The sequence below is a fragment of the Phaethon lepturus genome, unplaced genomic scaffold (genome assembly GCF_000687285.1).
Source record: "Phaethon lepturus isolate BGI_N335 unplaced genomic scaffold, ASM68728v1 scaffold5640, whole genome shotgun sequence".
In the NCBI taxonomy this organism is placed as follows: domain Eukaryota; kingdom Metazoa; phylum Chordata; class Aves; order Phaethontiformes; family Phaethontidae; genus Phaethon; species Phaethon lepturus.
This window is the reverse complement of record NW_010509751.1, coordinates 15,983-42,853: the sequence shown is the minus strand read 5'-3', so window position 1 is coordinate 42,853 and position 26,871 is coordinate 15,983. Positions and strand designations below refer to the sequence as shown.

General features: G+C 36.2%; 1 protein-coding gene across 1 annotated transcript in view; it reads left to right on the top strand.

Annotated features, from left to right (window-relative positions):
• Nucleotides 1-2,492: 2,492 nt before the first annotated feature.
• Nucleotides 2,493-26,871, top strand: part of WWP1 (WW domain containing E3 ubiquitin protein ligase 1) — a 36,940-nt gene continuing 12,561 nt past the window's right edge. Inside the window, exons 1-15 of the mRNA XM_010283666.1 lie at nucleotides 2,493-2,583; nucleotides 6,280-6,418; nucleotides 8,774-8,898; nucleotides 11,693-11,830; nucleotides 11,928-11,994; nucleotides 14,134-14,315; nucleotides 17,386-17,734; nucleotides 19,854-19,949; nucleotides 20,579-20,753; nucleotides 23,670-23,724; nucleotides 23,819-23,903; nucleotides 24,003-24,131; nucleotides 25,045-25,117; nucleotides 25,208-25,279; nucleotides 26,321-26,409. Coding sequence (XP_010281968.1) covers nucleotides 2,514-2,583; nucleotides 6,280-6,418; nucleotides 8,774-8,898; nucleotides 11,693-11,830; nucleotides 11,928-11,994; nucleotides 14,134-14,315; nucleotides 17,386-17,734; nucleotides 19,854-19,949; nucleotides 20,579-20,753; nucleotides 23,670-23,724; nucleotides 23,819-23,903; nucleotides 24,003-24,131; nucleotides 25,045-25,117; nucleotides 25,208-25,279; nucleotides 26,321-26,409 — 1,844 coding nt within the window. The 5' untranslated portion in view covers nucleotides 2,493-2,513. The remainder of the gene's footprint in view (nucleotides 2,584-6,279; nucleotides 6,419-8,773; nucleotides 8,899-11,692; nucleotides 11,831-11,927; nucleotides 11,995-14,133; nucleotides 14,316-17,385; nucleotides 17,735-19,853; nucleotides 19,950-20,578; nucleotides 20,754-23,669; nucleotides 23,725-23,818; nucleotides 23,904-24,002; nucleotides 24,132-25,044; nucleotides 25,118-25,207; nucleotides 25,280-26,320; nucleotides 26,410-26,871) is intronic.

Sequence of the window (26,871 nt, the reverse complement as noted above, 5' to 3'; positions counted from 1 at the left end):
CTTTTGAGGTTTCTCAATAGCAAAAGACCTAGAAGACACTCGATCTTCCTGCTGCAGTAAAAATGTCTGAAATAATACATGGGAAACAGTATGGTGACAAACTAAGATACAATTCCTTTGTCAGCAGATACTGTTGGATCATGTCTGGAAAACATTGCCAAAGATTTAAAAAAACAAATATTGGAACAAATTGCACAATGTGGGAGGCTTGCTATACAGCTGGATAAAAGTATAGATGTTTGTAACATGGCTCAGCTTAGGGTAGTTGCTACATTGAAATACACAAAGAACTAAGTCACTGAGGAAAGATGTACCAGAGAAGATATATTCTTAACAGTAAATGACTTCTTTAGTAACAACATTTTTTCTTTAATGGAAAAACTCTGCAGATATAACCACTAATGGAGTGGACTTGCTTTGACTGAAGTAAAAATGGATTCTGGGGTTAGGTTACAAGGAGAGCACCACACATGGAATTCATTCACTGAATCATGCGTAGGCAAGCAACCAGGAAGTTGGAGCCAGAAGTGGACAGAGTGCTGCGGGATGTCATCAGCGTGGTTAATTGTATGAAAATGAGACCTTTAAATAGTAGAATCTTTACAATATTTGTAATTTCATGGTTAAGACCCCATGTCAATCTTTTGTACCATGCAGAAGGTCGATGGTTATCATGGCAGTGTTCAGGAGAGTTGTAAGACTTAAAGATTACTTAAGCTTTTTTTTTTTTTTTTTTGTTTTACAAAAAGACAAGTGTTCTGAACTTGCCAACCTGTTCTGTGATGACAACTGTCTGTCAGCAGTATGCTGACTAACAGGTATTTTCAGACAAATAAAGACACTTAATGTGTCCCCTCAAGGTGAAGGTGATGTTTTAACAACAGGCAAGAAAGTGACTGCCTTTTGAAAGAAACTTGTACTATGGAGAGAGCATTTTGAAAACGGATGTTTGTAAATGTTTCCATCATTCTGTGACTTCGTTGCCAGAAAAGCTGTGTCATCTATAAAAACTCATCTATCTGTACGCTTGGAAACAGAATTTCCTCACCTGTTTAAAAATCTTCCAAATGAAGAGTTTCAGGGAGTTTTGAACGTGTTTGTTAAAAAAATAAAAAAGCAACACCTTCCCTTAATTTTCAATAACAACTAATTGACATTGGGAAAGATGGAAATTGACTGGCAAAATTTCAAGAAAAACCTTTGTATAATTAGTGGATGGGAATGAAGAATTAGTTTAATGATTTAGTAAGTTGCAGCCAGTGATGCATTTTCATTTAGATGTATATATCTTTGTAAATTGTCCTTTCCAGTTATGACAGCCATTAAAACTAAATATGGAAATAAACAGCATTTAGACCAGACTTCCAAATCACTGTATTGTGAACTGTTAAGTCAACATTTCAAAAAATGATGAAGCATATTAAATCACACAGCTCTCATAGAAAAAAAAAATATTCCTTTTTTTAAAGAGGAACAAAAAGGGGTTTTTGTACCATTAATACAAATTATTTTAAAATGCTGTTTATTTCATCTTTATCTCATGCTTTTTAATTTCTATTTTTATGTTTTATAATGCACATAATATATTAGTACAGTATTACCTATACATAATGTATAAATAAATATACACATATTGGATGTGCATCCTCAGAAATTTTTTACTGATAGAGGTGCACGATCTAAAAGGTTTGGTGACAACCGTTTCACATTATTATTGATACTAATTAATGTTCACAGAAATAAATATATGGAAATTCATCCAGATCATGGAAAGTGAATTTTAAATGTACATATTTCTCATGAAAAATAGTTGTCTGGTAGAAACAGAGATTATTTTACTTCTGCCTTTGTTTCAGGTGTAGTAATGCAGGAGATGGGAGTGATGTTGTCTTAATGTGTGCCAAGTGCAGGGATGCCCCAGCTAAGATCAGAGCCCCACTATTTTAGTCACCGAATGATGAGATGGGATGGTCCTTGTGAAGGGAAGTGATTTGTGGGTGGGCAACAGTGATGTAAAAAGCTGATTGCAAATCTAGGGATAGAATTCAAATGTTCTTTGTCTGAGTCGCGTTATTGCTTAGAGTGTATTGTTCTGGGGACAGCTTGATTTTTCAAGTATGTAAATGTTTCAGATGTTGCGTTCATTTGAAGTTGTTGGTGCTTAGCTGCGCTGAAATCAGACCGTAAGCGTACCTTCTGGAGACAGGAGTATTGATCTATCACAGCTGAATTTTTTTTTTTCTTGCCTTACACAGGGTTCTAAACTATGTAAATGTATGCATTACTGAAGTGTCTTGGCATCCTCAAAGATAACATGGGACAAATTTCCAGTGTAATTGGGTTTTTTTAACTGGTGTTATGGAATAATGAGTTCTGCCATACCTAAGTAACATTTGGTAACTTGCTGATTAGTTGAGCATTTTATTTAATTGTAACTAACATGCAGTGATAAGTACTTTTCAATAAGCTACTCGTGTGTTTATTTTTTTTAGGCTAAAGCCTAAACCTCTGACATGGCCACAGCCTCACCAAGGTCTGATACAAGTAACAACCATAATGGAAGATTACAGATGCAAGTAACAGGCAAGTAGTGATTTGTATCATGGTGATTTTTATAGGAAAGCATATGTATTCTAAAAAGGCAAGTGTGAAAACTGGATCACTGTAGTTAATATTTTAATTAATAACAGAATGTTACACGTTAATGACTATAATAGATGTAGAAGAATTGAAGCTAGGCAGATGTTATACAGTGAGTTGGATGACAGGGTTTAATGATCTCTTCAAATTATTAAAAAAAAGATTCAATACAAAAGTAGGGACAAATGTAAGGAATTTCACTTGGGAACAAATACGTAATGTCACAGATTCTGTATAGGGAACATATATTATTAAATTCTACAAAAAAGATGGACAGTTGTAGTGACCCCCAAGCTGAAAAAGGGTGCAATGTTATAGTGAAGCTGGAGAACTGGAGGAGATCACAAAATCTGCTAGCCCTTCAAAAGATTAAGGTCTTTGATTACATATCAGGTAAACATCTTTTGCAAATAAAATGGGTATTCTGTATTATCCTCAGGGCAGCAGATTGGATTACACAGACATACGGGATAATTATGTTGGAAGGGACCTTTGGGGGTTTCCTAGTCCACTCTTCTGCTGAAGGCAGGGCTACCTTTGAAAATGGATCAGGTTGCTCAGGCTATTGTCCAGTTGAATTTTCAGTACCTCAACGGCTGTAGATTTTCAACTTCATCCAGCTGGAATTTACTATGTTGCATCTTGTGACTGTTTACTTTTTTCCTTTTGCTGTCCTGGTTCTCATAGTTTGAGGCAGTATTCAGCCATCTCAAGTATCTGCTGGAAGGGAAACACAGTGGGCTACAAGCAATTCTGGAAATTTCTGATTGTGTTGGGGCAGTTCAACAGATGTTGAACAGGCAAAGTAGGTCATGCATTTTGCTACTCGTGGATAAGAACTGGTCAGGGATGTGACAATCGAGGTCAGTCTTAGCTGCTCTTTCTGTAAGTTGGCAGAGCAGAACAAAGACTTCTTGTAGTCTGAAGATAAGCAAGATGCATCTAGGTTAAAAAGCTTGATAGCTAATTATGACTGTTACGGTAGTTAAAAGTGAAAATGTTACCATCAAGTGGTTAGATATTGTGCATAAATATATATACACATAAATGTATGTGTGTGTATGTATAAGTATAATAAGTAAAATAATAAGTATTTTTTTACCATTGATAAATAATTTGAATTTTCCAGGGATCCTGAGAAATGTGGGAACCCTGAAGTAAGAATGAATGCATGACCAAGAATATATTAAGGCTATGTTGGACAAAATTTGTAAAAAACATAAGTAAGATATCATGTCTTAAAAAAAGCTGCATGTCAAGAAAGATACATCATGCTGGATGGTCCAAGGATGGCCAAATTATCTGAAAAAAAACCCCATTGTTGGAGAGTCCTCAAAATGGATATTTTGTCAAATTAGATGAGAGGAACACAAAAACTGATTTAACCTTGTGTAAGGATCAGATAACTTGATAATGTGATGAATCGTTAAAACTGTCAATAACTAATAGCCTAGATGGAGGCATCTGCAGATTGAATATACATAACTGTAAGAAACAGTTACACAATTGACCTGTAACTTCAGATCTGTGTATGCAGAAATGATTATTTTGGTATATTTTGATCCTGTACTGCACTGCCCCTTATGTTAGTAGCATTGTATTTTTGTGGCACTGGAGCTTCTCTTAACTTCCAGAGGTCTGATTCAAGAATCGAAGTGGGAAGAAATCTGTAAAATTTTTAGGACTAGTTTTCTGAAGATTTAGTTCTCTAAACAAACTTTATTGCAAGATCAGAGGACCAGTGGCAGTACAGGGAAAGAAGTGGGAGACAGGAGTGTGGGACTGTAGTATTGCTGACCTACACTGGTTTATGCTCAGATTAGTTTATGTTGCTGTATAATCTAGACTTATATTTCAAGAACTGTACTTAAAAAGCACTTTTATAAAGGCATCAAGTAGCATATACTCATTTTGTAGACAAGGAGATTCATATGGAGTGGTAAGTGACTTGTTGCAGCATGTTGCTGACAAGTTTTGCCATCAGTACTTTTTCAAATATACTTGGTGAAATGTCTTGTCTTGTTAGTATTTTTTGAAGTCTTTTTCTAGTATTTGTTACTTCTAATTTTTAAAAAATAAGTACTAATCAAAAAATGATAACGGTCTCCTTTCATGTTTGGGAACTTAAAACTTAACGACTTAAAACGTAATCAGATGAAAGGAGGGGAAACTAGAAGCTTGAATATTATGAGTAAATACTTATGTTTAAAAAATGCAGCATTTGCTTTTAGAAAAAAAAAATGGAGGAAAAAATGTGGAAGAAATAGAGGTTGTTATAGCTTAAAAATATATCAGTTTCAGATGAAAAAACATGACCCATATGTGGAATTTTGTTTTAAGTCTTCTACATTTAATCTTTCATCATTATCAAGGCTGCAGTTCCCTTTTATGACACGTCACACATAACTTAGGTTGGACTTTTCAAACGTGAGGGAGTTAAATGTGCACCTTTTAATTGAAATCAAGTAAAGGTCTGTAGCTAATGCCTTTAGAACCTTGAATAGTTTCATCCCACTAACTTTTAAGTAACTAAGGTATATATTTCAGAATACTGTCATCCAGAAATACATGGCAGACCTTTTTGGTTTCCCTTTCTGACAGTTTAGTTAACTTCCACTTGCTTGAATTAGCAAGTACCATACAGAAAAGTAACAGGGAATGATTATTTCCAGGAGGCTGAAAATACTCGGCTTTGCTTTAGTTTGAAAGTGAAGGGAAAGAAAATCATACTGAAGTATGGGAGGAATGAGCAAGAAGGCGTAGCCAGCAGGTAGGTACAGCTGTGAGTCCATTGATATGGTCTTCTGAAGACAACATCTGCCTGAAATAAAAATTAAAAAGTTGGCAGTTAGGTTGCTATTAGTTTTTGTAGTGACTTCCTCAGATGGGCAAGGAGGTGGGAGAACTCAGATGGGCAAGGAAGTGGGCGAACAGATTTATGTTCAGGAGCACTGAGGACCTCACCAGTGATTTGGAGGTAAAAAATAGCTTTTGTGGTCTTTTGCTATTTCTTAAATGTTAAATATTTAGCTGCAACTTTTAAGTTCATCTGCAAAGCTGTTTAAACAGGGCAAATCTGAGAGTTGATTTCTTACTTTTTAACAAACTGATGTGTTAAACCACAGGTTAACCACACAGGTAATATAGACAAGGAAATGAAGCTCTGTATACAGGCTTTGCTATATAGGGACATTTTGAAATAGGCCTGAACTGCATATACTTTCATAACTACATAGCATTAAAAACAAACAAACAAACAATCTTCCTGATAGTCTCTCAGATGTTTCATACTTAGATATTTTTCAGTTAAGGGAGGAGTAGGAAGAACAATGAGAAAATAAACAAAAGAACCCACATAATTTTCAGTGTTTATCCCTGAAATAACTGTTGTGTTGTCTTTCCAACCCATCCTGCGAGTACGTGGTGAAGAGAGTACGTCACACTTGATTTCAACTATCTGACAAAGTAGCTTTTGAAAATAAAAGCTACCATTTTAGCATTGACCTCTTTATGTTCAGCAGAAGTAGAAAAGGTGAGGTATAACATTGCCATGCTATGCTTCATACATTGTGTAGGCAGTACGTTTTCACTTTTTCAGCAACAGTATGCTGTTATAGATAAAGCAATATATTTTATTAGTTTCTAGTGCCAAACTGAAACGGAAAAAGAATTGGTTTGGAACAACTTTCTACACGGAATTAACTGCAGATGGAGAGATTAAGAAAACAGCAAAATCAAGTAGTTCTTCAAATCCAAAGTGGGATGAGCAGCTGACAGTGTAAGTTCTTTTTTTGGTTGTTTAATACTATTTATTAGGCAGACATTGCAGGCAAATATTTACTAAGCCTGGCTGCCTATGTAGTTTTCTCTGGCGGTTGATGACTAAATGCAGACATAAGATGATATCTATCTTAAATGAAATTTTTTTCTTAATTCTTACAATGTTTTGAGAATATTTTTTTTTGCAGAGTGTTCCTTGCATACAGTTGCTATACATGGTGTACTCTTGATATTTGTTAGCACTGTACACCATTCAAGTTTCAAGATTCCTTTCTAGAAGATGTTACTAATTGTAATCATGTCATTCTCAACTTTAAAAGGAAGAAAATCTCAGATGGTTAAGTAGTAGTTATAAGGAAGGTAATTTTTTTCCTTTAAATTTCCTAATGAAGCGATATACATACAAGACCAGTTTACTGCAAAGTGACCTTGCAACTTATCCTAATGTTTGACCTTTTTAATCTTCTTGTGGTTTAATTTGGTTTAACTGTGCTACAGATGTAGGTATACCTGAATATGACTCTGTGAAGAACTGGCAATCTTGCACTGTGCAATTGGCTAGAATGCATTATTATACAAGCAAGATTGTACTGCTTCAGCTTTGGGTCTGGAAACAGCATAGCTACTATCAAGTGGCACTGGGCATGGACCAGTATATTCTACAGCATCTGACTTGTTTTTGTGCAATAGCCAGCTTTGTTAGTAGCAGGAACCATGCCAGGTTCCTGCGACTAACAGTGTTGGGGAGAGTGGAGTGGTTCAACATACCTAGTTTTGGGGAACTGTTTGCTTGGGAATACTTACTTATCAACTACAGACCTGGGCTGAAGCAAGTAGGGTATTCCTGTGCCATATTTCTCAATTATTCAGGTTTAATAGAGCTTATTAGCCCTGTGCAATAATTGCAAAACAGAGTAATATAATTTTGGACCTGACGATGATTTCCAGGAGCTATTACTAGCACAGGTACAGAGTTATCAGTATATTCAGAGAGACCAGAGTTTCTGTTGAGGAGGCAGGTTTGATTTGTCAGGATTTGGTGAGCTGATAGAAATGGCATGCACAGTACAGCCAAACAGACTCATTCCGTCATCAGTATTACTTACTTAGGATCTTACCCTTATATGTATAAGGTATTCTGTCCCCCTCTTCCTGTGGCTGTTGGAATGGTATTGTTGCTTCAGTTGCCCAGTCTGTTTGAGGATGAGTGAACTCTCTGGCTTACCAAATTCCCCTCACTTCTATGGGCCTGCATAAGCACCAGCAATATATTGTCTGTGTGTAGGGTGCTTTTTTCTTTTCTTTGTTGAGCTGGTCGTTTAGTAAAACTTCCATTATAAGGCAGCCTATTCAAAATGCAAAAATATATTTGCTCATGGGGTTTCAGCACAAATGATCCAAGTTGTCCAATATGTTCAGGTGACTCCAAAGCTAACTCTGTTGTTGAGAGGGTGGGGGTTGTTTTTAGTATTGTTTTCATCAATGCTGATATAACTTTCTGTATCCAGTACTGATGGATATGTGGCCTTGGACTTTTTGCAGTACAGTGATTTTACTCCCATTTTTCACAGCCAGGAGCACTCTTGCAATACTAGACCCTGTACTACAAAACTTACTCTCCAGGACCTAGCATAGCTTTCCATTTTCCTTCTTGAGCACGGGAGAGATCACTGCCAAAGGTTATCACAATATTACTGTAATTGGGTCCTTTACCTTTCTGCTTCCCTCCAGTTTTTACTTTAGCTTCATCATTTGATTTTTCCCCTCTGATTTCTGTGAGTATGCCTTATGGTTTTATATATATTTGTGGATTCACTAATAATGTTTTATCAACACTTTCGTGGCAAGCTGACACCTATTAAGTGGATTATTCCTGCTTGCAAGTACCTGATTGGTTGCTTTTTCCTTTTTTTTGAAAAATACTAAATATTTTTCTTTCTAGTCACAGACAGATATGCTTACCACCATTTTCTCCACATTTAATAATGTGAGTTTTTAGTTAAAATTCTGGAATAGTGAGGAATAAGGAAAATATGTCTTTCATAAATACAGACAGACATGTTTTATATTACTGAGATTTGAGCTTAGTGTAGGTAATTCTGATAGTCTTCAAATTCCTTATGCTATAAGGAATGTAGAAATGCACTTTAAGCTTGATCTTAAGTATAAATATCATAGTGTTTGCGGTTTTTAGTTTAAAACTTCCCCTTGCAGTAGAAAAACTTCTTTCAGTTAATTAATATCAAGAAATATAATAGATATGAGAAAATGAATTCATTTCAAATACTCCTGATAACACGAACGAATACTTTAAAATCTGTATTTTTTAAAAAAAAATGTATTTTATGTGCAGGAATGTGACTCCACAGACTACGCTGGAATTTAGAGTGTGGAGCCATCACACTTTAAAAGCAGATGCTTTATTAGGAAGAGCCACTGTAGACTTGAGACAAGCTTTGGAAATACACAATAGAAAATGTAAGTTATCACGAAGGATATTTTGAGTAAAGTAGAATTATTATTACTAATCTATATATCAAACTGGCAACCAGACTACTAACTATACATGTAATTACAACTGACTTTCAGTTGATGTCTTTATTTGTCTCTTCTAGAGATGTCTGTGCTATGGAGAGCAATTTAAATGTAACAATGGGATATAATGATTTTGAAACATACATTAGAGTATGAGTTACTACAAATTAAGTGAAAGCCAAAGTGATTAAATACAGTGTTTTGTGGCAAACTAATAACTAATTTGCTAGAAGATCTGTTTTAGACTTGGTTTAAAAAAAAGAAGTCTAAACTTTCAGAAAAGCCATCTATGTAATTTTTCATGTTTTCCTTCTCTGGAATCACTAGTAGAAAGGCTGGATATTTTCCCCTTGTAATTTAGCTGCCCAGAGGGCAGTAGGAACCACTGACTAATGACACAATTGAGAACTTCATTTTAGTACACTAGAGGTTGTTGTGTTCTATGTAACTTCTGATTTTAATCATCTTTAATAGAATTAAAACAGGTCTTCTTTATCTAATTTGCTTTTTAAATTCTTTTTGCATTCGTACAAGAAGATGGTGAATCCACACTTTAAATTCCACTCCAGAGTGGCAGTAGAATTCCAGCTAAACCAATCTCTAACCTTTCTCACAAGTTAGATACACAAACCTGAGAGCTCTGTTTAAGGAGGTGGGGGAAAAGGAGAGCTGAAAAAAAGCTTAATGTTTCTGATTCTTTCAGAAAATTGAAACAGTCCAAAATAAAGTGGGGTTTCTTCAGCAGTATTATAAAGATTATGTGCAAGATGCCATACTTAAGCAGAAGTGTTGCTTCTTTTTTAAATGAAAAAAAAATGGTATCGGAGGAAACTGGGTTGTAATAATGATAGCAAAAAAACCCCTTAATATTTTAACTATTTCTAACAAAATTGTTAATAATTTATTACTGTAGATCCAGGGAATCAACTTGGCAAATTTCAGGGAATGGTTGACTGCATTAGCTGTACATTGCGCCGAAAGTAATTTTGTGCGATGTTTCTGATTTGGGCAAGTCATCATATTGACATACACCAGATAATCCAATAATTCAGTGGTAGAATAATCTGATTGGTATCCTTCAGTCGTTCAGCTATTGATACCTAATCTCAAATGCAGCACTTGAAAGGCTTTTTACTGAAGAAAATGTAAAGGGGAAGTCCTCTAAATGCAGAAACTTCAGAGTTGTTACTTTCTTCTGCTAAACACCACCAGTACTGAATTGCTGCCCATACCACTCCCAGCTTTCTTGCCAGCTCAGCTGGACTACAGCCAACTGTTGATCTGGTTTGGGGACAAAACCTGTTAAAATAGCAGAAGCTAACCCAATCACCCCTTGCAGAAATGATGATTTATAAATGTTAATTTAACAACTCAGTGGTAGGTAGGCTAGTTTCTTCTTTTTTCTTCTTTCAGGTAGTACCATTTTCTAGAATGCAGATTGCTAAATCAGTAATTCTGTAGATTTGGGAGCTTTGTGCTTGCTGCAGTGATTTAAAGTACTTTGAAATCCATCGTAAGATAGCAGTGGGTGTCTGCTAGTAACTGCTGCCAACTACACTGTTGAACCTGCTCTTTAAAGTAACAGTTTGGGGGTATCTGGCAATAGCTTATGGTAGCCTTCCCTCTTTTCATGTTTATTGTTCACTTATGATATATGTTAAGATTTAAAAAAATAAGGAAATGCTAGTTTAATACATAGAGGTGCACAGTGAGCTTTAACTTAAGCTTGGAATGCTATCATATGGAGGAAAATACGGTGGTATATCTTGAAAAATTAATCTTTTAATCTGAGACTGCAAATACTAAAAAGCCTTAACCATTTTAACCTGATTAATGTGAACTCATAGCTGGATGTGTTTGGATTTATGCCATGTAGCTTTAATTGCTCTACTACTAATAATTGATTTAGAGAGAATTACGTAGCATTCACAGTGTGTTTTACCTCTGGGTTATGTATGTCTCTCTACAAATGTGTGCACTGCTTATCAGTCATACCAAATTCTTTTACTGTACCATGCACACATTTTTTTGTAAATCTTAATTATCTCAAAGTTTCTTTCGGTGAAAATAGTTTCTGATTTAATTCTTGGTTATTTGAGATACCCTCTCTGTTCCTGTTTATTCCCTGGAGTTGGGATCTATGAAAATGCTAGTAAGGATTTACTAAAAATAATTTTTAAAAATGAGGGAGGACGCTATGCAGTCGTAGCATTTACTTCTTCCTCAAAGTGGTGTTCTTTTCAATGGTCTTTTAGAATTAGTTTTGGAAGCTGATATGAGAAATGAACATAAGCTCTGGTTGTAGAATGAGGTTCCCTGTGACTTGTAATATTTGGATGTGTAGTTCAGAAGTTTTTTGACTTTAAGCCTTCTCATGTTATGTAAGTAGTGCATAATTTCAAAAGGGCTTAGTGGAAACAGCAAACCTGGGAAATCATTAACAATAAAGTACTGAAACTATGTGGATCCTATAGCATACCTGTAGAATATATGATGTAAATGACCAATTTATTTTTACAATAAACTGTGCTTTTACCCACAGCAGATGTAAATTTACACAACTCGTTAGTGATTTCAATGTTGATTTGAATCATCTGAATAGCTCTCATACTCATACAACTAAATATATGTATCGCATTTTTGTGTTGAAAGTCTCTTTTAATGCTGTTTAGAATTTAATCTTTCCTTTATCCCTTCTCTTCTCCTCTCTCCCTACCCACCCCAACTCCATTTTTAGTGGAGAAGGTGAAAGAACAGTTGAAACTCTCTTTGGAAAACAAGAGTGGCATGGTGCAAACAGGTGAACTGACAGTTGTGCTAGATGGTTTGGTTGTTGAACAAGAATCTCTTACAAATCTCAGTTCATCAGCAACCAGTAAGTTAAAATACTTAAATCAGATGGTAATATTTTGATTCAGATTTCAAACAGATATAATAGAATATTTCTGTTGAATTTGTTTCTTACTGTTCAGTAGAAGTTCAGCAAAATGGCGAGGCTGTGCATGAAAGCAGAGATGCTTCAGCAAGAAGTACATCCAGGTTGGAATTGTTTTTGTGTTTTACAGTATATGAAGTGTATTAGCAAAATTATCAGTTGAAATGTTTGGGTGGTTTGTGTTTTGGTTTTTTGTTCTTTTGGTTTTTTGGGGTTTTTGTAATTATCTTGAAGGGAATGTCAAGCCCTAAATAATGTTACCACAGGTTTTAGAAACATTGCTTGTTACATAATTTAGCTTGAGAAGAATTATATTTACAACTCTGTTCTTCCTCCACTGGTAGAGTCTGCTTTCCACTACTTTATCATTTCCTCTTGGATGTGTAGCCCTCCAAACATAAAAATTCAACTGATTGGAATTCTGCTAAATGCTGCAGCAGAGATATTAGGGGAGCAGTGGTTCAGTGTGATTTTCTGTATCTATTCCGTTCATTTTCTTCTGCTGTTTAAGAACTATTTCTATTCATGTCTACCAACTTGTTGCAATGTACCATCTGAACAGAAGGAAGAAGGAAAAAAAAGCCTCAATGACTTCTGCCTCACCCAGTTCTTTTTAAGGTCATGATCAGGAAGTTGTTTAAGAGACTTGTATTGAGTTTAGGAAGCAGTACTCAGAACGCTGAGGCAAAGAGATTGCCTCCTTCAACCTGAAGTGGCAAGAAAAAGGCTTTGGGATCAATTTGGAGCTTCATTCTTGGCTTCTCTATTTTTATACCAGCTCAAGGACTGCCTGGAGAAAAGTAGAAGTAGATTGTTTGCCTCATCACCACTAGTGAGTCAAATACGTCAACATTCAGATCAATTTAATGTTACTTGCCTGCTCAGTTACCTTGCAGTGAACTCCTTTCCGTTTCAGTTGTTGCCACACGATGGAGTGAAAAAACACGTGGTTGCTATGCATTTGAGTGACAGGGACACTTTTGTCCTTGTACGCCTTGATTCTTTTTTTGAATATGTGGAGGTTTGTCTCTGTTCCCCTATGGGTGCCCAATATGAGGGAGTGAGGATAAAAAAGCTGCTTCTCCTTAGTTTTATTTGGAAAGGTTTGGGACTGTTAAAAGTGATTTGAAACGCATCTGCATACTGTTTTGAAACAGTAAGTAACAATAATTTGTTTTCATTCAACTATTGTTGCTGGAGGAGTGGCTTTTAGTGGCATCCTGCTCTTGATGTTGATATTTTGATTACAGCAGTTTTTACACAACTGTCCAGCAGTTTTGATTTACAGCTCTAAAACTAAGAGATGGAGACAAGTTTTAAGGTAGCTTCTGTGCATGTCTTTGGGAGGCAAATTGGGTTTGTAGTCTAGAGTTGAAAAGAGATAATACTTTAATTTTCTGTTTCTAATACTTCTTTGTAGTTGGGTAAGGTAACATGGAAATGCTGCTTCTTTTCTGACTCTGCAAATTAGGACTTCTAACAATTCTCACATTTTTTGTCATGTTTAACTTCTCTTTAATTTGTAGCCTTTACTCCCTGAGAAGATGGGGAGTTGGCATTGATTGTAACTTTCACATATGTGTGTCTGCTGGGTGGCTTTAAGCATTTTGGGACAGATTTAAGTAAAAACACTGTAATTGAAAAAGATTTTCCATCCACAAGTCCTTACTACATTTATTTTCATGTGGCCTTATAAACACAGAGCTGCCTGTGTATATCTGTCCTCACAATGTCCCATCCTGCTTATGCATAGAAAAGCTCATGTTATTTTCCTTTCACTGGGGAAGAGTTACTTTCTTCTGTTACGACTAGAAAATTTTTGGAGATATGACAAACAAAACCAATTGTTCCATTTGCTTAATGAGAGAAAAATTTTTCCTGCTCATAGGTGCACTTTGGAAGGGTCCCTAAGGCAGTTTTGGAAGATGTGTCAGGCACATCAGTCTGCCCAACTTAATTCTAATATGTCATTACAAGTAAAAGATGATGTGGAAATGGAAGAACTTACCTGTTTTAAGTATCTGAAATTCCCAGAACCCAAATTTGCCTTTTGTTCCTTAATTGTTTTGGTCTTGCACTTGACTGTTCTCTAAGCTGCAAACATTTTGTTATAAACCATTGCGAATTTACTTCCATTTCTTTATTTGTTTCTTTAGCGTGATTTATGTAGTATTTGGTTTAGTTGCATAACTGTTTAACATGATGTTTGTAGTAACCTAAAGTGATCTTTTATTTTTACCAAGATCTGCTTGTGACATTTCTAACGGGATAGACAATCAAGTACCTTCCAACTCTGTAGTACAGAATACATTCTGTATAGAAGCTGTTAATGGAGACAGCGCACCATCTCCTACTCACGTTGCAGCCAGACCCAAAAATACACCAGTACCAAAACCACTTGCAGCTCAGCCTGTCAACAGCACTGGTAAGAATGGGAGAGTTATGAGAACATGTTCCATGAGGCTTTTTTATCTGATTGAAGTGTATCTGAACTTTCGCCACTTTTTCTGTACATTTTTTTGTTAGATTTCAAAAATAATGAAACCATGTTTCTGGGCTTGAATTTATAATCTTGCATGTCCACTTCTGTGAATTCTTCTGGAGTAGAACCATTCTTAAATGTACAAATTTCGTACTTTCCTGTCAGTTCTCTTCTCTGATGGAGAAAGATGTAAAGCATCCAAACCTTCTATTTTCTTTGTCCCATATTACTCATTGTCTGGAGGAAAAATCAGATTTCTTTCACAATTAATTTGAGTAACTGTAGTTAAGTTTCTTGTGCCATTAGATAAATTTGACTTCTAGTGCTGTCAGGGTGCTGCTGTACTCTGAGTAGAGATGTGTTGCAGACTCTCCTTGCCCTCCATTTTTTCAAAAGGTATGCTGTTTCAAAACAGGTATTGGCAAATACTAAATTTCATTCTCTTCTTAAACACAAAGACTTTGATTATGACTACAAGTAACATTCAGTATGGTAAAACAAGTGAAACAAAAGTCTTATTTTAATTTTTGTTCCTCTGGCAAAACATTGTATCTAATAATGACTGTGCTTTCTAAGCACTTTCTGCCTTTTCTCAGCTGTTTGAGAGAGATTACAGTGATAGAAGAAAAAGATAACCTTAAATAGAAATAGGCAAGCTGTTTAACAGTAGAACAGAGACTGTCAGACTTTCTGTAATAGAGTGGGAAATGTGGTTATGGTAGGAAGATAGCAATTACAAACTTTAAAAGGTAATAATTAAATTTGTCCTTTTCTGAAGCTTTTCTCTATTTGGTGAACTTGAATTTGATTCCCCTCTCTTTTCATTTGAAGGCCAGAGGGCATATATATTATTTAGGCGTTTCTCCCTTTTTCTTCTATAGCGGAGAGATCAATTTAAAATCTGTATTAGGATAGGGTAATTGCAAAAATAATGGATTTGTTCAGATAGTAATATTGATGAAATCATCACTGAACTTGCACTGGAGGCACTGCTATAACAGTTTTCAACTACAGTACCAGTTGGTGGAGACTTTTCTAAGGCAAGGCATAAAACAGGTCTCCAGCATTTGTTGATCACTTCCCCCCCCCTGCCCCCTGTTGTGCTTAGCAGGATTGTAATTTCATGTGATGTTGCCAGAATTGCTGTTTTAGATCTAATTGGTGAGGTAATTGGCTGATGTAATGTTTCATAGATCTGTTTTGGCGATCAGCTTACTAAAAGAGCTGATGATTTGTCAGTTATTTTACTTCTAACTTCATTATGTAATCCCATTCACTCTTTCATGTGGATGAATGGAATGTTTTTTTTAAATGAAAGCTGAAATTTCAGTTGGCTTTTTTCCTATTTAAGTAAAATTGTTGCTAGCTAAAGCAGAAGTTTGAAGAAACTTGATCAGATTGTCTGTAGTTAGGATTTTTTCTTTTTGATGTGATGCTTTACATTTGCTTGGAATAATACAAAGTCCTGACATGTCTTAATGTAGTTAACCTGTTTTCTGTGAGCTGGAAGTAGTGATGTATTACCCTGGAATAGTTGTGTTCAAAAAGCAGTGCCTTTACAGATCTTAAAATCTGCTGCTGCCTGTAAAATCATGCTTGTCACTATACATATCAAGAAAATATTTATGGCCCAGTGATAATACCTGAAAGAAACTGGCTTGCTAATTTAAATACATTGCTGATGAATGTTTTATTGTTTGTAGTTCTTTGTGACCTGCTTTTCCATTCATCTGGGAAAGCAAGAAATTGCTGATATTGTATAAATATCACAAGTAGTAAGTAGAATCTAGCTTTTCTTTTTTTTTTAAGAGTGTTATACAGAATTAAAGTAAATGAACTCTTAAAATGATGGAACAGCATTTTACAGTCTTGGGTTAAATTTTGCAAATCTGTATCAGTAAGGTTATGAGTCTAGAGCAATTGCATTGGCCGCAGTCCTTAGAATTCTAAGCTTATAGTATGCTGTTAGAAAATTACTTGAAGTCTATGTTGCCTATTATATTTAGTCTTGTAGAAAAATAGTTCCAACTCTAGAATAGGTACAAACTGATGAGTTCAAGTAGAGTTGCTACTGTCTGGTGTTGATCAGTGGTGCAGAAAATGAAAGCTGTGAATGATGTTGCACTCCTTTTAATAGGGCTTTAATAATTGACTTTTAATGGGGGTCCTACAGACTGCTGTACCTGATTTTGCTTGTCTAAGGCGAGATCTTGTGATACTGCTCTGATAAGTATTGATGTATTGTAGGGGCTTTCTTAGCCCCATTTTCCTGCTAAATCCATACCTGCTTTAAACTTTTTATAAGATTATGCTTGCTTGAGTTGGATGACATTTGTATTGTTCTTTAAAACACAGAAATTAATTTACTCTGTGATTCTAAAATCACTTTCTACAGTCAGTGAACTACATAAGTTACATTAGCCAAACACTAATTTTTATATTTTAATCCCACTTTTGGAGGGGGATTTTTTTTTTTTGCAAGTCACACACAAGTGCTTTTAGCTTAATTGTAGGGTTCTGTACCTCAAATCTGAAAAAGGAATAAAAAAAATGGGTAAGATCTGCCTCTTTGTTTTCCATATTTCCTATAGTTATTTATATCTTAATATTTTTCTTTCATGTTGTTCTAGTCAGGGTTCTTTTTTGAAGTTGATGTAAGTTCAAAGTTTCAAAGCAAATAAAGCAGTACTGTTTTCTGGGAAGCAGATGGATAACTTTTGCTAATCTAAAGAGTAAGGTGTAATGTTGAGTTGACCAAGATATGGAGAAATGAAGATATTACCTTAGCAGGGAAGTATAGTGGATGGCTTGCAGACTGTAAGTTTTAATTACAGCTTTAACTGAGGCAGGTGCATTGTGACTTTTTGTCGTCTTAGACAAAAATGCTGCTTATGGCATACAAGGTGCAACTTAAATGTATTCCTTCCATGTGATTTACTCCAAAAGTTGGTCACTTGAAAAGTAAATCTTACCAGATTCTGATACGCAAATGTTCTTATTTCCCATTTCTCAGTTAACGGCGAGTCATCTGCCTCTGCACCAGAAGCTGGTAATTCTTCTGTCTCTGAGGCTCCAATAGGTTCAGTCGAAGCTCCAGTGTCTTCAGATTGCACTAACACTACAGCAGAACCTCAGTCAACAACCGAAGCAAATAGTTGTTCTGAAAGCCACGCTTCTACATTACCTGTTGTGTCTGCTGGACTAGAATCTACAGCTGCAACAGACTGTGCTCAACCTAGTGCTAGAAACAGTACGGCAACAGATGCAGCAAAACCAAGGGAATCCTCCTCCACCTCAAGTGCATCTGCAGAACCTGTAAGACAGCAGCCTGGTAATGCCAGTACAGAACCTTTGCCACCAGGGTATGTGGGTTTGATTTTAATGCTATAATTATGTTTTATCTGAACAGGCATATAAGGAAACAGAGATTTAATTCTATACTGGGATTGCCAAATGAAAGTCAGTTGGCTGAGATGGGGTTATTTGATCTAAAATGGGGTTTGTACTGCTGCTATAACTGGCTAGTAGCTCTTGTCCCAGAAAGTAACAGCTGAACTGATCTGCTGAGACAGTTATTGTGATCTAAATAGACAAACTCTTGGGCATTATGGACATGAAGACTCTTCATTTGATATATTCAAACTTATTTGGGTCATAATTTGTTACTACTTTGGTTTTTAAGTTATAAGAATGTAGTAGAGACCAAAAGTGAAGTGCAAATTAATAAATTGTCTAGAAATACTTGTAGGTGCTTACTGTGTAACAATAAAACCAGTAATGTTATAGGTAGAAATACATATGCTTCAAATCTGTACGTGCTCAGAATAGCTAAAAACTTTTAATTTTACTGGATTGTTAGAAACTGCTTCTATAGTCCTAAACTTTAAATGCAAAATTAAAGATGTGCTTAGACTTTAAATGAAAACATTGTACATGCTCAAATATATATTGGTCTTAATTTTTTTTTTTTATAGATGCTTTTGTGTTTGGGCGAGAAGATGTCTTCAGTAACTAATTGGAAATACTGACTTTTACATAATATTCTAAATACTAACTATTTTAGCATTTTCTGAAAACAGAAATTGTTTCTTACCTGAAGTGTCATTGTAGCTGATCTTTCAGAGAGCCTGTCTTGTAGCTTCTCCCCCTGAAGGAGGTTCAGTAAGTTATTAGTAACTTAACATGAGTTTCTGCAGTTGGATAAACATGCAAACAAGCATCTAAAATGGTAGAAATACTGTATATATATTGTTGGGGAAGAGTTACAAAATTTTTTTATTTTTGGATATCTTGACGATGGAAGCTCTTTACAGGTGGCAGTTCCTGTTGTCATCCGCCCCTCCACACACACTTTAAAAAAAAAAAAAATTAACTACCTGCTTTCCCACTGAGGACATGGTCATGAGTTCCAAGCATAGTGCACACTATGGCCAAGTGCATTTCTTTATCATTCCTCCCTGATCACATGTCTGTGGGTTTTTTTGTGTGCGCCCCCCCCCCCCCCCCCATGTTGTTGGGTTGCCATTATGTTTAGCCCTAGTAACTGTAACATGAGGCTGCTCTTCTCCTATCTCCTTATAATCTTGGCATTTAACCTCTTGAATTGCAGAATACGTTTTTTAGGAGCTTCATAGGATACCTTGTAATAGTGAGGAAATGCACATCAAATCCTATGAGTAGCAGGCAAGGTGTTCTGCCTACATTTTTAGGAGCTATTTAATTATGTACGTAAGAAGAACAAAGATATATCTAATGCAAGCAAGGGGTTCAGCTTTTCATCTAACATCCTGATTTCCTCTCCTGTTTATAAATACCTTTACTGCATTGTGGCAGTTCTCAGCAGAGTGAAACTTCAGTTGTTTATATATAATGTTTGGTGCTCTCTCCATCTTCAATGTAAGTTTGCTTTGCAACTAAAACTGAACAAAATAATGCTCAGGGATATCAGAGAATTTAGCAGGACAGGAAATAGAAACACAGGAAAACCATCTGATAACACACATTTCAGGTTCACTCTGAAAGATTCTGTTGTTTGTTGGATGTAGGGAACAGTGCTTCAAAATGTAAACTCCCTCTTTGGTTTTTGAGGCGCATGTGCTTGGAAATGCAAGGAAGGGATGTCTAAACATTTCTTGAATGAGGTTATTTTAGCATCCAAGCTTTGAGCAGATAATTAATTGACTTCGTTTTCAAATACCTTAAATAGAATTTGAAAATGCTTGTAAATGTTGATGTATCTTCATTATATGTAGCAAGGCCCTTAAAGAAGTCTTTATGGTGATATCAGCTCAAATAAGAAGTAACTGATATGTATTCTACTGTGAGTTCACTTTGGTGTTTTGGAATGAGTTTTGGATCATAGTATTTTCATTCAATATCAAGGTATTTTTTTGGCTTAGTGGGAAATAAGTCCTAAGGAAGCATTATCACCTTGACTTACATGAAAGTCTTTTTTTTTTTTTTTTTTTTTTTGTCTTGAAGGTGGGAGCAAAGAAAGGATCCTCATGGTAGAACCTATTATGTTGATCACAACACACGAACTACAACATGGGAAAGACCACAACCCTTACCTCCTGGGTAATGTGCACTTTTTTGATTGAAATATGATAAAAATTTTTCTGTTTGGTGCAGCAGAAAGTACCAACTTTAATAAGCAGCTCATCAAAACTGTATCATACATCATATGTTAAGAAATTCTAGCTTTCAGTTAATTGAGAATTATATTAATTACAGCTATTTTTATACGAGTGTTGGTAATATATGTGTTGCTTGTTCTGATCACTTGTTCAAATACAGTTACTGAATTATTTTGTTCTTTCTTTAGAACTTAAGCATTAAATAATGCATATTTGACCACCTTTATTTAGGTGGCACCACTAGGTGTAGTGCACTGGTTCCAAACCTCAACTTTCCAGGCAAAGTGTTTTCTGTGAAACCTGCCAACATTGCCTATGTCACAGGAATGTACAAAGTTAAAAATAAGGTGACAGAGGGCAGAGCATGCTATTGCTTGAAATCTATGTTAGCTCAATGTGGTTGTCCTACTAATAAAGTTGGGGAGTATTTTTGTGTATTTTCGAAATTAAAATCATTCCTGCAACTCGTGTACTTCATTCAAGTACTATCTAGGAATTTAGCATAAAGAGAAAATTAGTTATGTAATATTACTGAAAAATTTAGCTGTTCACATTTGTGTTTCTTGAAAGCTGGGAAAGAAGAGTTGATGATCGTGGGAGAGTTTACTATGTGGACCACAATACCAGAACGACAACATGGCAGCGACCAACGATGGAATCAGTCAGGAACTTTGAGCAATGGCAGTCTCAACGTAATCAACTGCAGGGAGCTATGCAACAATTCAACCAACGATACCTCTATTCGGTAACTTTTGCATATAAAGTGATTTTATAACTATTCAGCCATATATGTTACGAGATGTTTGGCATCAATTCAGATTGTGATTCTGTTGAAAAACATTAACAAAAATCATCCTTAAAGGCAAAAAGTACTCCTTTCTGACTCTGTTCCATTACTTAAGCCTTGTGTACTGCAGGATACTTAAGACTTTAATGTAGTAAGAGGTAAAACTAAAGCAGTCCTGTAACTGGAAAGGAACATAAAAGCTGAGTTATGGACATTTTGAACATGAAATGGCCTTCAAAACTGTTTTAGTGATTAGGAGTAATTCATTAGTACAGATGGCAATTCTTTTACTTTGAGCTTATTTTGAGGCATATGCACCTGGTTCAGCTCTGGAATTTCCTACATGGTTTTCCATTTCTCTCAGTTAATTGCTCACTTACTTCTGCCTGAAGAAAATATAATAAGTAGCTTCAAAGAAGATATTTCTTGAGACATTTTTCCATCTGTGACTGGATAAACAGGATAGTTGCTTTTTCAGAGTTAAGAATGGTGGTGCCTGCATGTCACTGTCGCTCTAAACAGTCGATTCTAAGAATTGTGCTTGGTCTCTTAAAAAAAGATCCCATCCCAGAGACTTCATAAGTGATATGTAGCAAATCTGGAGTGTTTTAAAGAAGAAACCATTGAAGTACAAGTCTGAAACAGCTTCACTGGACTGAGACTCTATGCACCTGCATACCTAACTTTGCTTTGAATTTGATGAGCTTTATTCAGGTACCCCTCTGAAGTAAAGGATGCTGCAGTATTCTTACATTTCACAGTTCTCAGCCTCTCATTATCTGATTAGACATTATATCTCATCACTAGCAATAGCAGAAACATGCATCACCACTAATTTTCTTAACTCAGAATCACAGAATCACGAAGGTTGGAAAGGACCTTCAAGATCATCAAGTCCAACCGTTAATCCAGCACCACCATGACCCCTAAACCATGTCCTGAAGCACCACATCCACACGTTTTTTGAACGCTTCCAGAGATGGCGACTCCACCACCTCCCTGGGCAGCCTGTTCCAATGCTTGACCACCCTCTCGGTGAAGAAATTTTTCCTAATATCCAATCTAAACCTCCCCTGGCGCAACTTGAGGCCATTTCCTCTTGTCCTATCACTAGTTACTTGGGAGAAGAGACCAGTGCCCTCGTCGCCACAACCCCCTTTCAGGTAGTTGTAGAGAGCGATAAGGTCTCCCCTCAGCCTCCTCTTCTCCAGACTAAACAATCCCAGTCCCCTCGGCCGCTCCCCATAAGACTTGTGCTCCAGCTGGTCTCCTGGAGCTGTGAATCAAAGTCAATTTATCTTACGCAATTAGAGAAAGATAGAATGGTTAAGGTTGGAAGGGACTTCTGGAGGTCATCTGGTCCAGCCCCTCTGCTTAAGCAGGGCCATCTAGAGCCAATTGCCTAGGACCATGTCCAGATGGCTTTTAAATATCTCCAAGGATGGAGACTCAACAGCCTTTCTGGGCAACCTGTGCCAGTGCTGTCACCCTTACAATGAAGAAGTGCTTCCTGGTATTCAGAGGAAACCTCTTGTGTTTCAGTGTGTGCCCGTTGTCTCTGGTCCTGTCACTGGGCACCACTGGAAAGAGCCTAGCTCTATCCTTTTTGCATCCTCCCTTCAGGTGTTTATACACATTGCTAACAGAATCACAGAATGGTAGGGGTTGGAAGGGACCTCTGAAGATCATCTGATCAACACCCTGCCAAGGCAGGATCACCTAGGACAGGTTGCACAGGAACGTGTCCAGTCGAGTTTTGAAGGCCTCTAGAGAAGGAGACACCACAACCTCCCTGGGCAGCCTGTTCCAGTGCTCTGTCACCCTCCCAGTAAAGAAGTTTTTCCTCATGTTGAGGTGGAACTTCCTGTGCTACAGTTTGTACCCATTGCCCCCTTGATTTTGAGTGTAACTATTGAATTTTCTTCTGATCCTTGCTCTGTTTCTGTTTCACAGGGCAAATATTATAGCTTTTTTTGCCTGAGTTTGCTGTTGTAAACCCTTAAGTGGATTTGAAATTTTTGGATTGCAAATGCTATATAAAGGAGCATGAGTGGCAAGGTGATCCTTAAGAAACTCTTTGGAAAACATAGATTGGTTCCCATCTATCAAAACTCCATTCTGCATTAAAAAAAAAAGAAGAATTAGTGTCCAAAAAATTTTAGAGGGTGGATGTATATGGTTATAAATCAGAGCATAGATCCTGCAGCCTGGGGGATTTCTGCCTTTTACATTTTATTTTTCCCATACTTTGTATTCTTGGGAACTACTGGGAGACTTCTGCAAGGTTACAGGATATTACGAGCTTAGCGTGGTTTTACATAATAGTTTGATCTGTTTTTTTTTACTTTTTTGGTTCCTTTTAACCTTAGTTTATGCTGGTATAATTTTAACCATCCCTGTATTTTAATGAATGCAGCTGCATTTGCAAAGAATGACAAAGTCTGAAAATAGCCAAACATCCAGGGAAGACATCATGTATTGAGGAAGCAAAAAACACTATGTTGGCAGTAATCACTGTGCCTGGAAATGTTTGTTATGGTAAACCATGTTGTTAAGCAAGAACATTGTGCTTATCTGCTTATACATGCTTCCGCAAAACTTCTATGAACTGTACATCTTTAAGACCACTGACTCTCTCTCAAGGTTGCTCTAGGAGGGGGAAGGGAGGGTATATTGGATTGGAAACAGTGGAGGCAAATGCACAAATCGTATCTTATTATCACACAATCTATGTTTCTTCACAGAAACAGACTAAAAATGGCATGATGTTTTTTCAGAATGGGTAGTTTTCAGAGCTAGTGGTAATCTTAAAACATTAAGGAAAAAACATTAATAATATTTGGCGTAACTGATTGTCCTCTTGTTTTTAAATAGGCTTCGATGTTGTCAGCAGAAAATGATCCACTTGGGCCTTTACCACCAGGTTGGGGTAAGTTAATTAGCTGTTGATTTCAGGAAGTGACAGTTAGAGAAATTTGGAATACAATTGTTGTATAGTGTTTTTTTTTTCTTTTTCCCCCTAGAAAGGAGAGTGGATTCAAATGATAGGGTGTATTTTGTAAATCATAACACAAAGACAACACAGTGGGAAGACCCTCGAACTCAAGGGTAGGTGTGTATGTTGACTGTGCTGATAAAAAGATCTTGCTTGATTCTTATATGTCACGACATGAGGGGAAAAAGCACTGTCTGCAATTTCTTCTGCAGTTTACAAAATGAGGACCCTCTTCCAGAGGGCTGGGAAATAAGATATACCAGAGAAGGTGTCAGATACTTTGTTGACCATAATACAAGAACCACCACTTTCAATGATCCTCGTACTGGGAAATCTTCTGTGTAAGTGAGAAACTAAATATATTTTTACACTTCTTAAGTTGTTATAGATCAATGATGAAGTCTTCTCATACTAGAAAACAGTCTATACTTTTAGCTGGAATTGAGCACTATATTATGACCAAATTGTTGTCCTGTAAATTTAATCTATTTCTAAGCTTTGATTGTCAGTTTTATCTATGACACACTTTGCTGTAGCGCTCCAAGGTTCTGTAGTTTTTAAACACTACTTAAATATGAAGATTATAATTGTTTTATAAATAGAGAGAAGTGAGGCAAATTTGAATAGTCAACTAATGTAACTAATGATTAAATTTTTAAAGAAATAGCAAATAATTGTAATGAGTATTGCTTATAGTTATATACCCTCTAGCAACATTAATGTCTAAACAACGTAGTTCTAAATACTTTTCAAAAATTTTACATGCAAATCTTTTTAAAAATAGTTTAAGCAGAAGTAGTGATCCAGTTTATGGTGGCTGTCTTAAAGCCTTTTATGTAGGGTAGGATTTACTTCTGATAATGTATTGATGACACTTGATTCGAAGAGCCTATGGAGTATTGTACTAGAAATTCCTCCTAGTTACACAAGCAGATGAGTTTATGAAACCTAATTTAGCAGTTTTTCTCTCAGTGAAGACAGTAGATTAGATGTCTCTTCTGTAGCTGGCTTGTTATTTTTATGAGATTGATAGGGATTCGAAATCCTCTCAATCTCTACCTTTCTCTCAGATTTGGTACGTTGACTTAAACAAAAAAAAAGGAGGGGGGGGAAGGAGGACTGGCTGACCAAACCATCAACAGCATTTTGTTTCTGATCATATCTTATTTTTGAAATTTCCATGCTGCTGTTTAGCATTGAAAGTAGTGGTTGATGTCTGTATGGCTAATCTATCTCCAATATATTTCCTTACAGAAATAAAGGGCCACAGATTGCTTATGAGCGTAGCTTTAGGTGGAAACTTGCTCATTTCCGTTACTTGTGTCAGGTACTGATTAAGTAATTATTTACTTTTTGAAACTGTTTGAATTTACATTTATATGTTCTGCCTTTTAACGTTATTGCCTTATGATTACAGTCCAATGCACTGCCAAGTCATGTGAAAATCAATGTGTCCAGACAGACTTTGTTTGAGGATTCCTTCCAGCAAGTAAGCCTACAAAGACTGTTGTGTTTGTTTATCACAACAAAGCATAAGAACAAAAATGGCCATAGCCAGTTCAGACTAATGGTCCTTCAGGCACAGTCATCTTCCTCTGGTATTAGCCAAAGAGAGATTCTTAGGGAAGACTGTAAGGACAGAAGTAATGTATATAATACTTTCACCAAATGATCTTTCAGCTCCCAGCTGTTACAATTGAAATGCTGCTTGAGCTTGATGTGGCTTCTGGGTATTTAATAATCCTCAGGGGGCTTCTCTTGTGTGAGCTTGTCTGTGCTCCTTTTGTGAACTTTTTGCAACTCCAGCATCCTGTGGTAAAGAGGTTCATAGCTTAACCATATTGCATACCATATTAAACTAACCACATCAGATTTGCTTTTCTGATTCTTGTGTGTGGCTATATACATTACAAATTGTGTTTTTTTCTAATTAAAACTGGTGTCCTGCTTTGTCCTTCAGACATTAAATGTGTGAACTGAATACAGTTCTTGAGCTCTTACAGTCTGCGGCTGATATATGTTCCTTCCTTCTTTCTCTGTAACAAAATTCTTGCCGCTGTCACCACATCAAAACCTCTTGGGATGGTTTCCCTAGAAGTAAAAAGTATATTATTAATGAAAGTATATTACATTTATTTTGAATTGGAGTAAATTACTTCTTAAGTGAATTGCTGAAAACAAAAAACCTGTAATATATCAGATGAAATGCCTTTTCACCCGTTTTCCTTTAATGATAATAAATGCCTTAGGAAGGGTATAAGAACAGGGCAACCATACAGGGATACTTTCCAGGTACGCTCTCCCACTTGCTAGCAGTCTGCTGCTCAAAGATTTTAAATCCGAGTTGGTATTTTGTGTGCAGTTCGTTGATTGCATGTTTCATGAGATGGTCTAATTGCTTGTCAAGTCTGTGTAAACTTTTGATATATATGGCATTTCTGTATCAACTAAATAAAATCTGAATAAGAAGGAGTGATCGTACTGGCAATACATAATTTATAAATTATTACAATTTCTGTTTTTTTCATAGATTATGGCATTAAAACCATATGATTTGAGGAGAAGATTATATGTTATATTCAGAGGAGAAGAAGGATTGGATTATGGTGGCTTGGCAAGGTAAAAGAAAATTTGTTTAAAGTGGTTTTCATTTTGTGAATAGCACTCTAACCTTGATTTCTAATGTCATTCTGTTGGCAAAGAAACTGCCTGCTTTTGCAGTCTGACCCTGGTTACCTTTTTAGCATCTCTTAATATATTAAGGAGGTGGAACTGGCAGCACTGGCTATTTTTATGGGTTATAACCTTGCATTAGTAAAACCGTGGTTTCAGTCATTCAGTTCTTTGTCAAAGATTGATGTTTAAGTTGGAATTTTTTTATGCCAGTTAATTGCTCTAGACTGAGTTATTTCAGAAACTTTCTATCAGAAAGTTACACTTTCCTGGAAGCGGGGACTGTAGAAAAATAAAGTATTTTGTTTATTTGGAAAAATAGAAGCAAACACCAGATTGGAGCTGATATGAACAGAAGGGACATAAACAAGAGGTAACAGCAGAAGAACAGACTAAGTAGGCTGCGCA